Consider the following 14708-nt stretch of genomic DNA (forward strand, 5'->3'; position numbering starts at 1 on the left):
GAAATGGAACTTTAGGCAAAGGGCCTTCCGGCTTCTCCTCTTCCTGCCTGACTCTATCTCCCGCCCTCATGGGAGGACCAGCCAGGTGTTCCTTCCCATCTTCAGACGGATCTTTCTAACCCCAATCTCAAAGGCCCCTCCTTCACTCCTTCCCACACAACCCAAAGGATTGGTAGTCTAGGAAGGCATAGACTAGTTTCATCAATAAATCAATTTATTTAAAAGAATATGTTACAATTAATTACACTAAGTGACATTACCAAACAATTTTAGAGTGGTTAGCTGTAGAACAAGGAATGAAAGAAACACTGTTAGCCATTATGTGTCTGTGTATTTTCTCTTCACATTTCTTAAATCACAAATAAAAAATACAAGATACTGCAGTGAAAATACAATTAGAGTTTGTCAAATAAATTAAAAGTGTGCATGGCCTGGGGAAAACTGAAGCCCAGCTCACCGGCTTAAAAAGGGGGCATGAAATAAAACCGGGGTCTAATTTAGCAGCTGGCCAAGTGCCTCCAGCCCACAGCACTGCCCTCTTTGCTTGTGCCCTTCCCCAGAACCCTAAGCACCCCCCACTCGAGATTATTGCTGAGGACTGAGCTGCCGCCCCGGGGTGAAGCCTGGCACGGCGCTGGGGGGCAGAGGGGAGGTAGGCGGGTGGTAGGACTGGAATGCGCGAGTTCCGCTGCTGTCTCTCTTCTCTCTCCGAGCACCAGCCACACTGTTCCCCCACCCCTCTTCAAAGGGAAGCTAATGGGACACACTGACTCTGGCAGGGGAATCTAGTGGGGTGCTGGGCTCCAACAGCCCAAATGGTCTCTAAACTGATCCAGCCAGAAAGCACGATGGAGACAAGGGGGCACAGTAGTCCCTCCAGGTCTGGAGACTTTGGGTCAGCCAGGATACAGTCCCCTTGAGGAAAACTGCCTCCTCGGAGCCAGGCCGTAAGGGGGCAGACTCTGAGAGGAGAGAGATGTGTCCCCTCCTGTCAATGCCCTGTACTGCAGCTCCAGGCACTAGGTTTGGAGCTAGAAGGGGATAACCAAAGCTACTAGCCTGGGTGACGACAGGAGAAAACTAGACAGGCCAGGCCTAGGAGCTGCCCTGAGCAGACAGCTGGGCTGAGCTTAGGCAGAGGGCAAGAGGAGGGCAGGAAAATGGAGAGTAGAATAAAAATATAAAGAGCAGAGAGCCCAAAGCATGGCCCAAGGGAATCTTTCTGCAGGGACAGGTTTCTCAGGGCCTGCATTTTTCCCTGATCTATACAAAACTCTGAGCTTTTACCAAAGAGGATAGAAACTGAGCAGTAGAGGGGAGGACAACAGATCAGGAAGACCCTGCTGGCTCTGCTGGGGCAAAGGAGGGGGGGAGGGGAGCCCCTCCATTTTCCATAGACAAACTGCAAAAGAAGACTGGGCAGAGGGCTCCCTGGGCAGAACCCAGGACTGAGAACCATAGCAGGGATTAGGGAGAGGAAGTACAGAACAAGGGGAGGGGGGCGGGGAGGAGTGTCACACTAACACTGCTTCATGCAAAAAAGAGCTTGATCCTATGGAGTCACAGTGACCTCTGCGTGCCGTCCAAGAGGCCTGCTGTGGGAGGAAGGGGGAAAGGTACTGTTGGCCAGGGGCTCCCTCCTTCCCCGTCCTCACTGCAGCTTTTACTGGTACAGCCAGTAGGGGCTGTTTCTAAACAGATTCTGCCAACAGGCCAACCACCCATGTGTGGCGCCCTTGCCCAGTCTCCAAAGCACCGAGTGCGTGCTCTGCCAAAGGAACAGAGTGGCACCCGCTCCAAGGGGCCTCAGACCCAAGGGCACCCTCCCCCCACCTGACACCTCACACCCAGAGGTCAGCAGTGGGAACATTGCACGGACTCCCAGATTTGTCCATTCCTTTCCCAGTCTGAGGGCACAGGGGAAAGCCGCTGCTGTGTTTGCAGTGGGAAAAAGCTGGCGCCAAAAGCCTCTTTGGCGTCTTGGAGTGGGGAAACAGATCTCCTTTCTAGGGCCCTCTGGCTCATTATTAAATTCACTTAAGCCAAAAGAAGCTAATTCTGTATCAAAACTTTCAAATCGGGGATCGCTCTCTGCACCTTTAAACATTGAGCATTCCTACGTTCTGCACTGTGATCCCAACTGGGTTTGGAGAAAGGGAGGGAAGACAGATGTCCTGTATGATGGACAACTGTCCGGGGGCAAGCAGCCGCCAGGGTAACAGAGTGAGAAAGAAAAGTGGCCTCACAATGATCTGCAAAATCAAGTCACCAAAACAGAAACTTCAAACCACCCCGCCACTGCTCAGTGGAGTGACTAAACCTGGTACGGTGGCCTCCCAGTTAGACAAAGCCAAAGACGCCACCCAGTGGAGGTTTTGTGTAGAGAGTGGAGAAGGGAAAAAGAAAAGAAGGCTCGTGGATGTGTTTCAGCAGCATTAGAGTCTGACTTCGAGCTCCCAGTGCAGTATCTACAGAGCCTGCCTGAGAGTGTTGCCCCAGCTGGTGAGCCCGGCCCCCCAGGCCCTGAGGTGCAGCTCTTAGGGCTTAAAATCCCAACATGAGATGCCAGCTGGTAAGCCTGGCCCCCCAGGCCCTGGGTGCAGCTCTTGGGTCTCAAAATCCCAAGGTGAGATGAGGAACTCTTTGAGAGACAGAAAGGCTTTCCTTCAGTCTCCTTTTCATTAGAAGTTGAGATCCAACCCAAACCGACCATATCCCTACTGGTCCTTCCTGGGTCCTCAGCTGGCTTGGATGGGCACTGGTTTGGCTGGCCCAGACCACTGACTAAATTTCCCCAAGGCCTTGGGGACACTGTCAGTTTCCTCCCCAACACAGCTGTTTAAGGAAGTCACAGAGAATGTAATGGTTATGGATGGTTACTGGTCAGGAATGGAGTGGGGAAAAGCTTAGGTATACAGGGTATTCCTTCCTTCCTTTCTCCTAAGTCCAATCTTTGTGCCTAAAGGTATTGGCTTTAACTCTGGTCCCTAGTACTCTGCCTGCTTCAGAAGGAGAAATGGGAAATGACAACCATGAAATGTTTCAGGTTCCTGTGGCATCAACCTCCTGAGCCCACCTCTCCCCTCCATTCTAGGTCAGTGGAGAGCACACAAGGGGCCCTCGGGAAGCAAGAAGGAGATGGGGAGTGTGGCTGGAAAGCCGTGAGTGGGAGAGCTGGGCCAGGAAAGCTGTCTTGGAATCGAGGACCACACCAAGTCTTCAGACTCTCCCTGCAGATCTGCAAGTCTTGCTGCCCTTGAGAAACACGCCTCGGTCTCCTCCCAGCAGCTTCTTGGAAGATAAAGAAACTATGCTCCTTGCTCCTCAGACTCTATGCCAACCCATAAGCCAGAATCTTCACTCAATACAAAAAAGGGGGAAAAAAACCCAAGCAGGTTGTAAACTTTTCGAGTCCTTCATGAGGAGAGGTATTTTCCCAGTAAAATATTTTTTTTTTCCTTTTTAAAGTTTGTTTCAAAATAAAGAGAGCAAGAGAGAAGTCATGAATTCTAGTGAAAGGTGTGTAAAAACACAAGCTAAAAAAGGTACTGCCATCAATATGAAATTTAAAAAGAAATATATATATGTATATACGTGCAGCTAATTTGTGTATATATAATTTTTACATACATACATATATATGTCTGAACAGTGCAAATGGATGGAGTTCATAGTTCCAGTTTTAAAAATATAGTACAAGGAGAGTCTGTTGGTGTGAGGCCCAGGTGAGAGGATAAAGACACCTTTGGCGCGTGGTTGGGTTTAATTTCCTGTCTGAACTCAGCTGCTCCCGGTGCGGACCAATCTGTCATTCTCTACCAGCTCAATTCCAGAGACATGAAACTCAGAGGGATTATTAATAGTATTTAGTTTAGGGCTTTTGAACATAATGACTTTTTTTCCTTTTTCTCTTCTTTTGTGTTAATGGTTACTCTGACACAGGAGACGGAAGGGGTGAGAGGATGAGGGTGAAGAGGAGGGGTGAGGGAAGGCTAGGTGGCCACATCCCTCTGCTGTGACCTCGCCATCCGGAAAATGTTCTGAAAGGAAAACAGAAAACAGTCACTGGGAAGCCTGAGGTATCTGCATCTCTCCCCTTCTGGAGGCCAGCCTCAGACAGACACACAGACGCATGGCTGGATGACTCCACCTCACTGGCCTCCACCTCTGCTACAACTTCCCATGTGGAAGCATAGCCTTTTAGACCCAGAGAGGAGCTTAACTATTAATAATCTGGTTCAGCCTTCCCATTTTACAGATGAGAAAACTGAGATCTAGGGGAGGCTTACTTGCCCAACACTGCAGGGAGAAAAAATGCTGGGAGAGAATCGTCGTCTGATTCTCAGAGCCCGGTGTTCTATACCAAGAATTTGAATTTCATGTTCTTGACTTTACCTTCTGAACTTCAGAAACATTTTCTTTGAGAATAAGTAGCTAATTATTCAGAATCTTCCGAATTCTCCAGCACTGGCATAAGGACAGCAGTAAAGCAATAGTGGAAACCTTCCCACACACATGCATTCCTGGTTAGCCCCGACGGGCACTGTCAGGAGTCATCTAGTCAGAACAGCTAAAACTGGGGACAGCTGCCCTTCTGGGTCAGGAACAACATAGGCAGTGATTGGATTAAAAAACAAAAACAAAAACCAGGCAGAGGAGGGTCCATGAAGTCACAGGAGGTGGAACAGCCTGCAGCCAACAGCTACCCTCTAGACAGAGGAAGAAGCAGGGCTTTTCTCGTATAGTCTATTCAGCATCCAAAGGCTGGAAGAATAACCAGTCTCTAACTAGTATTCCTAGAAAGACAGATGGAGGTGAGGGTCCCGGGTATCTGGCCACAGGCCTATCATTTTAAACAATAAAAGATGAAAAGGCCAATTCAAGATTGCTTCGAATTACCTCTTTTCTCCACTTGAGCTCACAGAACACCCTCTCGAAGCATTCGTGCATATAATTAAACTGAAAAACAAAACAAAAAACATAACAAAAACAAGATAGTGACGCTGACTTCTTATGACCCACCGGGCACCACAGGGCCATGCCTCTGAACCCATGCCCCCAGTCTCCCCACCTTCTCAACCTTGCCGAGCACAAGAACCCCTTCACTAGTCTGGGGCCCCTCCTAGTGGCAGCTGTGAGTCAGGCGGGAAGTGAAGCTGCCACTCCCAGTCTGTCCTCAGGACAGCCAGGAAGAACCTGGGGCTCTAAGGCTCAAAGACAACTGCTATGGCTGCAGCCCTCCCCATTTACGCGCTCAGCTGGAGAACATCAAACCCAATATACTTTCCCAAGAGTGCTTCCGGTCTACCACTCACATATGGTGTGAAGATTTTAACCCATCGAGGCTTCTTCTCTCCTCGCGCATACTCGAAGCAGAAGGCCATTCCTTCTTCATCCGTATCCCATCGCTGCATCTCGTCCCATTCAAATGCTATTACCTGGTTCTAAACGACCAAGAACAGAGTGTTAAGTCTGAGAATGCTGGGCACCTGAGCTGAGATGGTTCTGGGCCAGACAGCAGAAGACAAGGGAGTGAGTGTCTGCATCATGTCAATAAGACTGAGGGAAGAATGAGTCCATGTGAGCAGCCAGGAAGGTGAGGATCCTTGTGGACCCAGTGCTGATTTACCTGCCCCATCACCATAGTATGGATTTCATCTCCCCTCCTGACAGGAACGAAACCAGAGTGAGTGCGTAAGTGGCAGTGTCCCCAGTGCTCCCAGCCCTGGCCCCATGCTGAACTGTCACCTCCAGCTGTCCTTCTTCAGTGCAGGCATGCAGTTTAAAGTGCGTGATGCTGATGGCTGTGATAACGTGCCCCTTCCTCCTGGAGTCACAGGCGCAGTGGGGGAAGATGATTTCATTGTAGCCCTCACAAGTCCTCAGCATGTTGAGATACTGGAAAAAAAAAAAAAAAAAAAGGTGTGTGTGTCTGTGCGTGTGTGCGTGTGTAACAGGGTTACTACGGAACTAAACCACCACGAACAGCTGCTGGGATGTCACCACAGAAAGAACAAAGAGAATCCTCTCACCCAGCAACCTGAAGACCGTGCTCTGGTCTCACAGCATGACTAGCTCTAAGAAGGGCCAGGACTCCAAGCCTATTCTTTGTTCCACTTCCAGCCCCACCTCCTTTCTCTGCCTCAAAAAGTACACAAACGAAGTCAGAAGAGGTCCTGTGACCAAGACCCGTATGTGGAGAGGGGAACTCACAAGGCTGTTTAGGCTGCCCCTCCTTTCACTAGCATCCAGGAAGGGAATCAAACGGATCTACATGACTGAGTAAAGGGAGCTCATGTCTCCTCACAAATCAAAAGTTACAAGGACCTCAGTGACGAGGAGTAAGCTACCCTCAAATCCCATACTCATAACATGTTTAAGCCAGTCATTTTACAGAAACCCAGAGTCACAGGAGACTTGCTGAAGGTCATAAGTAATAGTAAGTGGCACAGCCAGGATTAGAAGCTAGGTTTAATTTCATGGCCACTGGTCCTTTCTCTATCGCCAACTAGGCCCCAAATCAGCACCACCATCCCCTGATCTCCAGTACACATGCCTCCTTAAAAATCATGTGGACCAAAATCGAGTGGCATATATGACCCTCAAAGGTACAATGCTACAAGACTGATTCAGAGAGGACTTTAACTCAGCTCTCTGTCCTTTCTCCTCTACAGTGAAGACTGGCCTCTCTTTCACTCAACTCACTATTTTGAGTTGAGATGGGAGAGTAAAAGATGAGTGGGAAGGAGAGTAGAAGAGAAATAAGGAAAAGATGATTAAAAAAAAAAAAAAAGACACATGGACTCTGAGCCGGTTTCTCCTTAGGGACTGACTAGGAAATAAGTAAAGAACTTTGAGTCCCTGCACCCTCAGCTGCCCAGCACACAGGCCAACAGGGTGCACTAGGAACATGTGGGGAGTGTTGGAGAGAAGACAGAGGCACAGCACCCTAGCTGATTTCAGCTAGATGGGCAGGGAGACTGGAACACATTGGAGGGTCACCTTTTGCCCAAGAAAGAAGAGACCAAGGGACCTAGGTACAAAAAGGGCCCTGGGCAACCGGCAGCTCTAGTACCAATGAGTGGCACTAAAGACGGTCACTACTGCCCCAGAGATGGTCTGGGAGGACTTAAGGACCTAGGGAAAAATCACACCACATACTCCCTTTCCTACCTTGTACTTATTTCTGTTTAGGTAAAATAATGGCAACCTTGAAGGGGAAACATTATAAAAGGACAGCAAGAACACAGCGACAGGATCAATTCAGAAGTGCCACAATAACTGACTTGCTTTTCTCAGTTCTCCTTCCTTCTGTCCCACTCCTCCACCCCCTATCTCATCACCCTTCCTGTACCAGGGAGAAAAGTAGCCACTGCTTGGGCCTGCCAGTGGCACTATGAACAAAAAATATCTCTGGCCAGGGACAGGCAGTGCCACAGAATAGAACTCTTCTGGGGTTGAGACAGGAAGCAGTACGAGGAGTGGTCAGGAGCCTGGGCTCAGACCACCCTGGGCTTGAATCCTGGCTCCACCACTTCCTGACTCTGTCACCTTGGATGAGGCACTTGCACTCCAGCCAAATTACTAACTCCCAGGAGCTCTAGTTTCCTCTTCTATAAAAAGAAAAGAATAACAGCACCTACATCACACAGTTACTTGTGACCATTAAAGTATTTAGCACAGTACTTAGTACATAATTAGGTATTCAATAAAGGATAGCTTAAAAAAATAATTTTAAAGGCTCCATTATCCCTAGCCAGAAGGCTCAACTATTTTCTCTCCAGGGAAAAGCGCATGCGAGTGAGACGGATGAAACAGGAGTGGTAGAGAGCAGAAGGTTGCTGCAACTGATTAATGGGTACTTGGGGGGCTAAATGGACTATTCTTCCAACTTCCTTACATACTTGAAATTCTCTACAATAAAATATTAAAGGCAAAGAGAAGAGTCCCTGCATGCCAGTGCTCAATCCAAGGCGCCCCCCTAACACAGTCATGGGGAAATTTCTGTGTGCTCAACAAGCAGCAGGTACCGCTCAAAGGGGCTCAGGGAGGCGCCTGCGTGGCACAGTAGGTTAAGTGTCTGCCTCTTGATTTCCGCTCAGGTCATGACCTCACAGTGTGTGATACTGAGCCCTGAGTAAGGCTCTCTCTCTCAAAATAAATAAATAAAATTTAAAAAGAAAAGAAAGAAAACAGATTTCAAAATTGCTTTAAAAAAAAAAAAAGGGTGCTTAGGACCTCTGCAAACGCTGGAAGGTGTCACGCAGCCTTGAGACTGGTTCTGCTCACGTCCTTTACCAAAAAAGCCTTATGTATAACACATTTCCTAAGAGTTCTCCTCTTTAAGAGGCATCACTACTGCTCTAAAAGTTATCTCTGGAGCACCTGGGTGGTTCAGTTGGTTAAGCGTCTGACTTTGGCTCAGGTCATGATCTCACAGTTCGTGAGTTCGAGCCCCGCTTCGGGCTCTGGGCTGACAGCTCAGAGCCTGGAACCTGCTTCAGATTCTGTGTCTCCTTCCCTCTCCCCTGTCCCTCCCCACTCATGCTCTCTATCTCTCTCTCAAAAATAAATATTAAAAAAAGTATTTCCGCCTTATTCCTAATGGGGAGCTTGACTTTATTTATTAAAAAGAGAAACATGCAAAGGGAGGGATTAGGAAAAGACACCAGGTGAGGCCTGGTGCTCAGCATACCCTGAACTCTCTGTGACTCTGTAAGTTACTCTGCCTAGGGGCTTCCCCCTGCCATTTGGAAATAAAGGACACTGCTGTCAGCTTCTTTTCCCTGTGACAGCAAAGAACACATGCTTTGAAGCAAGACAGAAACAGGTTCAACTTCTAGTTCCACTTCTGATAAGCAATATGATCTTAGGTAAGAATCGTGATCTCTCAGAATCCACTTCTCCTCTGTAAAGTGGGGATAACACCTGCATGGTTGTTATCAGGAGGAAATGAGAACACACATACTGTGTCTGGCATAGTACCAGGCACATAGTATGTGCCCCTCTCTCTCACCTTTGAATCAAAACACTGATTTATCCCTCCATATTCAAGAATGTAATAGTCCTTGAAAGCAAAAGACCTTCAGAGGACTTCCTTTTTTTTTTTACATTTTATTTATTTTTGATAGAGACAGAACACAAGTGGGGTAGGGGCAGAGAGAGACGGAGACGCAGAATCTGAAGCAGGCACCAGGCTCCGAGCTGTCAGCACAGAGCCCAACACGGGGCTTGAACTCACAAACTGCGAGATCACGACCTGAGCCAAAGTCAGACGCTCAACCAACTGAGCCACCCAGGCGCCCCCAGAGGACTTCCTAATAGCATTAAGTTCTAAAAATAACCTGAGTGGAATTTGGTGACAAGACAGAGAGGTAAAGTCTCATTTGGGAAATATAAGGTTTTCAAAGATTCTCAGGTCAGGCAGTACTTCTCAGTTTTAGACAAAGTTCTACATTCCTAGATTTGCACAAAGTGTAAAGAGAAGAAATATTTAAATTTTTACATACATCCAAAGGTTGTTTGGTTTTTTTTCTTTGAGTTTATTTATTTATTTTGAGAGAGTGTGTGAGCAGGGGAGGGGGAGAGAGAGAGAGAGAGCAGTGGAGAATCCTAAGCAGGCTCCGCACTGTCAGCACAGAGTCTGAAGTGGGGCTCAAACTCATAAACCATGAGATCATGACCTGAGCCCGAAACCAAGAGTTGGATGCTTAAGAGCTACCCAGGCGCCCTCTACATACATCCAAAGTTTCTTTTTTTTTTTTAATTTTTTTTTTTAACGTTTATTTATTTTTGAGACAGAGAGAGACAGAGCATGAATGGGGGAGGGGCAGAGAGAGAGGGAGACACAGAATCCGAAACAGGCTCCAGGCTCTGAGCGGTCAGCACAGAGCCCGACGCAGGGCTCAAACTCACAGACCGCGAGATCATGACCTGAGCTGAAGTCGGAGGCTTAACCGACTGAGCCACCCAGGCGCCCCCATCCAAAGTTTCTAAAAGAAGAGTGAATTTTTGTTTTCAACCACATTTATTAAAGTTATATATTTAAAACACAGAATTGTCCTGTCCATTCTCCTTTCTTATTAAGTTTTGACTGGCTAAATATGTATCCTATACTATCTTCCTTGATCCACGTATCATTTAGATGAGGACCCACATTAGGCCAGAGGTGAGGAAAAGTATAGCACAGGACATCTTATAAATGTTCAGTGTTCAGCAAGATAAGTAAATATAGAAACAGGACAATTATTAAAGCAGAGACTCAGTACTTAACAGAATAAATACTTTAGGTTGAGTGGGTTGAGATCCATTCTAGAGAACTCTCTGTTCTCCCAAGCAACCTACTAAGAATCAAACCAGGTCTAAAACTGAAATAAGGGCTTGAAGGGAACCTCAGGAGCCAACTCTCCCAAGCCCCTAGAATAGCGATTCTGAAGCAACTAAAGTTTTAGAATCACTAGGGTGCTTCTGTAAAAATCTTTACAAAGATTCCTAGGTCCTACCCAAGATTTTGGCTTAGTAAATGTGAGATGGGGGTCCAGAAAGCTGCATCTTAAGTAGGTTTCACAAGTGACTCCCATGTAATTGAGGTGAGGACCACACTTTGAAAAACACGGACTTTCACATATATTGCCTTGTGTGAAATCTTAATTAAAAGTCATATTGAGAGGGGCGCCTGGGTGGCTCAGTCAGTTAAGCGTCTGACTTCACTCAAGTCATGATCTCATGGTCCATGAGTTCGAGTCCCAAGTTGGGCTCTGTGCCAACAGCTCAGAGCCTGGAGCCTGCTTTGGATTCTGTGTCTCCCTCTTTCTCTCTGCCCCTCCCCTGCTCATGCTCTGTCTCTGTCTCTCTCTCTTAAAAATACATATTTTTTAAAATAAAAAAATTATATTGAGAAACACTAACAGAAATTTTTTTGTCAGTTTAACAATGATAAATATCAGGCCACTTAAATACAAGAAAACCATAAGTTATACACGTCCTACTGTTTGTGTGAGAGTCAAAAAAAAAAAAAAAAAAGAAAAAGAAACAAAATCTCTCTTGTATATTATATTCTCAACCATCCAAATTTGAGATTCAATCTACCTTTGTAAATAAGTAGAAAACAAAACCATTTTTTTTATCACACTGGGAATGTTTAAGAATTTTGGGAGTTTTTGTCAAGATTCTACTTGACAGCTGGCAATCTGAACATCCTCATTTTAAAGAAAAGAAACTAAAACTGAGAAGTCTGTTGAATTGTTGGAGGCCTCCCAGTAATTTGGCAACTAACAGTGATTTGGCCTAATCTTAGGCCTATCAATCATATTAAGTTGCTACAGATAATGGAGTCAAGGTGTATGGGCTTGGAAGGGTCCATCTGAGTTGGAAGTTTCAATGTACTGAACATGACCGCTGGCTAGGCTAATGTCTTTGAACACTAATACTTGAATACACTGAATACAATTTAAACTTTTCAAACTCTGGTGGGACTTTATATAAAATCTGATTGCAGTATTATGGGGCTAGTACACACTTGTTTGTTGGCACTAGGTTTTTAAGATAATAGAATTCCATTAATGTTTAAGCATATCTTATACTCATTCCAATGACCCAAAAGGAAAACATCAACTGTACTCAGTTCTTAACTGAGTGATAACAAGATACAAACTTGAGTCTAAAAGTAATTTTGTAATAGATTACCATGCTTGTTAAATTCAGATTTTCTATATATTGCCACAGAACAACCCAAATCTACTTATATATTTTTTAGCACTTTGTACTGTGTCTGGCACACACTCAGTACTCAACAAATATTTTTAGTTGGATACATATATGGAAGTTATTGTGTTTGAAGTACTATATGTACAAAGAAACAATATATATCCCATACTGTCATTATCAGTAGCCCTTATGAAATTACTTTGATTTGCCGCCTTTGGCAAAGGCAAAGATATATTTCAGAGACTGATGATCCTTCAGTATTTGGTCCTTTTCGTCAAAAAGATGCAGAAGTGCTGATCAGAATCATGCACTAATATACAGAAGACAATGCCATGATCTTTAAGAACAGGTGGAAATCGAGTTTTAAAAGTCTGTTTCTCACATAGTAAAATTGCCTTTACCAAAATTCTGCCAAGACCTATTTAAAAGATTTTTGTGTCTATTCTAGCCTGCTGGGATGCAGAACACTGATAAATGGTTCCCTCATCTCTGGCAGTTTTCTAAGGCAAACAGATTTATTACTTTTTGTCATATAAGTGATAAAATAACTATCTAGACAAAAGATTAGGGGCTGAGTTCAATGGCTGACTTGTTTGCATTCTTATTCCAACCCAATTAATTTAGATAGAGAATGTTCCCTCATAAAAAATGCACACAGAGAGGGTACAAAAGAAATTCAAGTGACCTATCAGAATCATCACGAATACAGTAATTGTCTTGTGAGAAACCATGAAAAATTATAATTGGAAAAGTTTCAACTATATGTGAATTTGCAAAGAAAGAAAATTTAAAATGCTATGAGTGAAAGTTTTTATAAGCATAGCGTCCCTTACAAAATTTTTTTTGACAATTTCCATCCCTGTATTTATGGCAGGTGCAAATTGAAAAATAATTTTATTTTATTTTTTAAGTTTATTTTAAGTTTATATTTTAAGTTTATTTATTTATTTTGAGAGGGAGAGAGAGAACCCCAAGCAGGCTCTGCACTGCCAGTGTGGAGCCCGACACAGGGCTCAAACTCATGAACGGTGAGATCATGACCTAAGCCGAAATCAAGAGGTGGATACTAAACCAACTGAGCCACTCAGGTGCTCCTGAAAACTAATTTTAAAACATTTACAGGGGGGGGAAACAAAAACAAAAACAAAACATTTAGGCACTACTATAGGCAGCACCCCCTCAGCACTCTGTGATGATGAAAATGTTCTGTATCTGAGCTGTCCCGATATGGTAGGTACTTACTCAACACTTGAAATGAGGCTGGCACATCTGAGGAACTGGATTTTAAACTTTATTTAATTTAAATGAGTTTAAAATTAAACTTAAATAGCCACATGATGCTAGTAGCATCTATCAAATCAAACAGCACACATATCACACTAACCAAAGACACTACTGAGCATTTTAAGCAACTGTAGAGAAGGAAGTTGTAAAGACAATTTTGTAATTGCTAAATCACAAATAAAACACTTTCTAATGTTAAAAATCTAAATATCAACTCTTAGAGAATTGATATCTATGAAATGTTTTGTACATCTTTTGTTTTAGAACTTTCTATCAAAAAATAATACTCAGTTATTACTAATTATAAAGCTATATACACATATATAGCAACATATCTTCTCATGTGCTAATGGAGGAACATAATGGGTATGTTACATCTATATCCCCTCCTTTTTTTTTTTTTTTTTTAAATCAATTAAGCCACTAACCAGTTGTATTATCTCTCAGAAATAACTGGAACAGGTTTAAGAGATGTAAGGAGATTATGGGGACATAAACCTACCATGACCATTTTCCTTTGTTCATACAGCTTCTGTAACTGGTAGGACTTTTCCTCTGCTTTGATATAACCTTTTTTCACATCATCAACGGCCTGTCACCAAAACAAGGGCAGGGAAGAAAGGAACATCAAAGTCATTATCAAGCACATTCTTGACAAAAGAGATACAGATTCATTTCAGAATAACTTTTACCCATTTGGACCATCATAATCACCACCAGTGAACTCTGCCACGTGGATATATTTATTAGAATAAGCAGCACTTAAAGAGTGCCCAGTATGTGCTCAAGAACCGTTCTAGGCACAGGAGGGATCTTGTTTCTCATGTTAAGAGATTTAAATTCCACTTAATTTATACAGTGTAAAGATGAGAGAACACTGAAAGGTAGTCCATAATTGTTAAAGGTAACAATGAGGTAGCAAAGATGTATGATAGTAAGTGATACATGTAGTCAGGATAGCAGAGCTTTTTGCTAATTGTAGTTATCAGGAAAGCCTTGATTGGACTCCAAAGGTTAGGCGGACAGAATAAACTACAAACAGAAGTCAGGAATGTGTTTGAGCTTAAATACATTCAGGAGACAGATCTGTCTGATTTAAATAAAGGGTATGTGTCAGGGGACAACAAAAGATAATGCCGGATGGGTAGATTAACAGATTATGAAGGATCCCAGAGAACAGGGACAGGAATTTAAACTTAAGGACAGCAGCACTAAGACTACTGGAGCTAAAATAAGGAATAAAAATGTGTGTTATTTTTCAAAGAAAGATTGAGGGGCGCCTGGGTAGCTCAGTCGGTTGAGCGTCCGACTTTGGCTCAGGTCATGATCTCGCCGTCCGTAAGTTCGAGCCCCGCGTTGGGTTCTGTGCTGACAGCTCAGAGCCTGGAGCCTGTTTCGGATTCTGTGTCTCCCTCTCTCTCTGACCCTCCCCCGTTCATGCTCTGTCTCTCTCTGTCTCAAAAATAAATAAATGTTAAAAAAAAGAGAGATGATAGTGTCTAAAAAAAAAAAAAAAAAAAAATGCTCTGTCTCTCTCTGTCTCAAAAATAAATAAACGTTAAAAAAAGAAAAAATTAAAAAAAAAAAAAAAAAAAAAGGGGTGCCTGGGTGGCTCAGTCGGTTAAGCGTCTGACTTCAGCTCAGGTCACGATCTCGCGGTATGTGAGTTCGAGCCCCGCGTCGGGCTCTGTGCTGACTACTCAGAGCCTGGAGCCTGT

At 44.3% G+C, this 14708-nt stretch overlaps 1 protein-coding gene across 2 annotated transcripts in view; it reads right to left on the bottom strand.

The window, feature by feature from the left end:
• Positions 1 to 193: 193 nt before the first annotated feature.
• Positions 194 to 14708, bottom strand: part of SNX27 (sorting nexin 27) — a 70190-nt gene continuing 55675 nt past the window's right edge. For both annotated transcript variants that reach the window (XM_060622821.3, XM_078451433.2), the window contains 5 exons: positions 13493 to 13582; positions 5749 to 5898; positions 5316 to 5444; positions 4900 to 4959; positions 194 to 4040 (listed from right to left, as the gene is read on the bottom strand). In XM_060622821.3, coding sequence (XP_060478804.1) covers positions 3993 to 4040; positions 4900 to 4959; positions 5316 to 5444; positions 5749 to 5898; positions 13493 to 13582 — 477 coding nt within the window. In that variant the 3' untranslated portion in view covers positions 194 to 3992. The remainder of the gene's footprint in view (positions 4041 to 4899; positions 4960 to 5315; positions 5445 to 5748; positions 5899 to 13492; positions 13583 to 14708) is intronic.

This window comes from Panthera onca, chromosome C1 (genome assembly GCF_046562875.1).
Source record: "Panthera onca isolate mPanOnc1 chromosome C1, mPanOnc1 haplotype 2, whole genome shotgun sequence".
NCBI classification, from domain to species: Eukaryota; Metazoa; Chordata; class Mammalia; order Carnivora; family Felidae; genus Panthera; species Panthera onca.